At 36.7% G+C, this 2,658-nt stretch overlaps 1 protein-coding gene across 1 annotated transcript in view; it reads right to left on the bottom strand.

Annotated features, from left to right (window-relative positions):
- The window catches only part of NUP210L (nucleoporin 210 like), an 85,010-nt gene that overhangs the window by 60,287 nt on the left and 22,065 nt on the right, over positions 1–2,658 (bottom strand). Inside the window, exons 10-11 of the mRNA XM_019627298.1 lie at positions 533–670; positions 9–65 (exon numbers count right to left, since the gene is read on the bottom strand). Of these exons, the coding sequence (XP_019482843.1) occupies positions 9–65; positions 533–670 (195 nt within the window). The remainder of the gene's footprint in view (positions 1–8; positions 66–532; positions 671–2,658) is intronic.

Raw genomic sequence — 2,658 nt, 5'->3', positions numbered from 1 at the left:
GTGGTTACCATGGCCACGGTCTCATTAGAAGAGGACCAGGTGAAGTTGCCACTGCCACCTTCTACCTGTGGAAAAAATACCACCTTACATTTAATTACTACAAGAGGAAAAACGTAGTTTCAGTGAAGATGTAAAATCTGGTCAAATAACGTTTAAGGAATAACAACAATATATAATAAATTATTTCTGGACCCATGAAGAAACTGTGATACTACAGTAGAAATGGGCATGGGAAATGCTAGAAGGAGGTTATATAACGGTGGTGTCACAAAATGTCAAAAAAGGCACAAGAGAGCTTGACCAAATTTTATAAAATTCTTAAGGAACAGACCCATGGAAGAGAGACCGAACACGAACTAAGTCTTGTTAGGATGACAGAATTCAAGAGCATGATTTGGTTGTCACCTAAAACTGAGTTATACCATTAGGATTGGGGGAAATAAAATTTAACATCAGCCACATTTTAATAAATTAAGCTGTCAGAGAAACTGACTTATCTCTTTGTGATTTCTCCTATTATAGGAAACCATACCTGTAATTTATAGCGATATAACATTCCCATAGGATGATGAGGAAAAGTCAGAAAGCTGGGTGTAAGCTTGATGGGAAAATAAATCTTCACTTCTTGCTGATGTATGATTGGAACCTTTATAAGCCGAATATTTTTATCCTATAAGAGAAGAGAAATGGAGCAAAATACATCTTATAAGGATTGTTCTTACAGTACACATTCATATTCAAAACATCAGCAAAATGGCGTGCTAATGAATTACTCATCCAGTTTCTATTTGTAAAAGAAACAAAAAAAGAAATGTTCCTATCCATTAAAGAAGCAAAACTGCCATGGTTCAATAATAATGAAAGGTATTTTGCTAGACCCAAAATAAGTACCACAATCAGGGAAAGTGCTAAAATTTCCTGAAATAAAAGTTTTATCAACACAGAGAAGGACATCATAGTTTCAGAAAGCCCCTTGGACATATCATCAGCTGAGTACATAAACCACAAAGGTAAAGGGATATTCTAAGCTCTTCAGAAGAAAAGGAAGAGAACATGGAAAGATGCTGGGGTACTGAAACTACTGTAAGATAATGTGAATGTCAACTGTAATTGAAAAATAAAAAAATTAAAGATGCTGGGGTAAGACATTCCCCTCATGCTGACAACTATATAAGAGCAGGGTTTGGGGGAATCAAATGCCCGGGTTCAGGAAAGGGTCAGGAGGAGGGGGTGTGGCTCTGACAGGACAGTAAAAAGATTTCCTCTGTGGTGATGGAACAGTTCTATATCAGGATGATGGTGCCGTTACATGAATCCATCCGTGGGCTGAAATCGCACAGACCTCCTACACACACACACACACACACACACACACACACACACACACACACACTCTCACACGAGTATATGTAAAAACTGACTAAGGTCTGAAGTCCAATAGCATTGGACAAATGTTAACTTTCTGACTTTCCTATTGTACTAGTTTTATAAGATGTCACTTATATTGGGAGAACTGGGTAAGGGGTTCAAGGGACCCTGTGTACTAAATATGTATTTAAGAGTTTTATAGACATCTAATTCACATACTGTACAATTCACCCACTTACAGTGTACAACTGAATGACTTTTAGTATATTCACTTTTACATCCATCACCAGTCAGTTTTAGAACACTTTCTTTGCACAAAAATAAATCCCACACCTGTTAGTCGTTACTCCCCGAGTTCCCCATTCCTTCCCCCTGCTCTAGGCGACCACTAACTACGTTCTATCTCTACAGATTTGTCTATTCTTCATATTTCATTCACATAAATGGAACCATAAAATACACGGCCTTTGTGTCCAGCTTTTTTCATTTAGCATAATGGTTTCAAGAATCATACACATTGTAGCACGTTATCAGTACTTTGTTTTTTTCTAGTCGAATATTCCATTGTATGGATAGACCATCATTTATTTACCCATTCACCAATTGATGGACATTTGGGCTATTTCCATTTTCTGACTATTGTAAGTAACGCTGCTATGAACATTCATGAACAAGGTTTTGGTCAATATGTTTTCATGTCTCTTGATATATGTGTATACATAAGAGTGAAACTGCTGGGTGATATAGTAATTCTGTGTTTGCCTTCTCATGAATTGTCACTTGTTTCCCAAAGCACCGGTACCATTTTAAATTCCCTCTAACATTGTATGAGGGTTCCGATTTCTCTACATGTCATTTCTTTTTAGCCAGTGCATATGAAGTGGTACCTCACTGTGTTTTTGATTTGAATTTTCCTAATGACTAATGTTGAATGTCTTTTCATGTGTTTATGAGCCATTTGTACATCTCTGTCCTATGTACAATTTTTGCAACTTCTTGTAAATCAACAATAATTTCAAAACAAAAAGTTTTAAAAGGTTATTAAGGATCACTCTTCCTCCAAAAAGAGTGCTCCACTATATTGAAATCAGTACAGATTTCAGATCGTACGTAATCTACATATTACCCCCAATACAGAAAAAGATGAATTACCCAACTCTTTTGACTAGATACCAAGTAAACTAGGAAAACTCAAAGCTTGTCTCTAATCTCACTGAATTAAGAGTTTGATAGATGTCAATTAAAATCTCCAGACCAGGGGCCGGTCGAGTGGCTCAGTTGGTTAAGAGC

The sequence above is a fragment of the Hipposideros armiger genome, unplaced genomic scaffold (genome assembly GCF_001890085.2).
Source record: "Hipposideros armiger isolate ML-2016 unplaced genomic scaffold, ASM189008v1 scaffold_729, whole genome shotgun sequence".
NCBI classification, from domain to species: Eukaryota; Metazoa; Chordata; class Mammalia; order Chiroptera; family Hipposideridae; genus Hipposideros; species Hipposideros armiger.
Note: the sequence above shows the minus strand (reverse complement) of the source record. Positions and strands in the feature narration are given on the sequence as shown.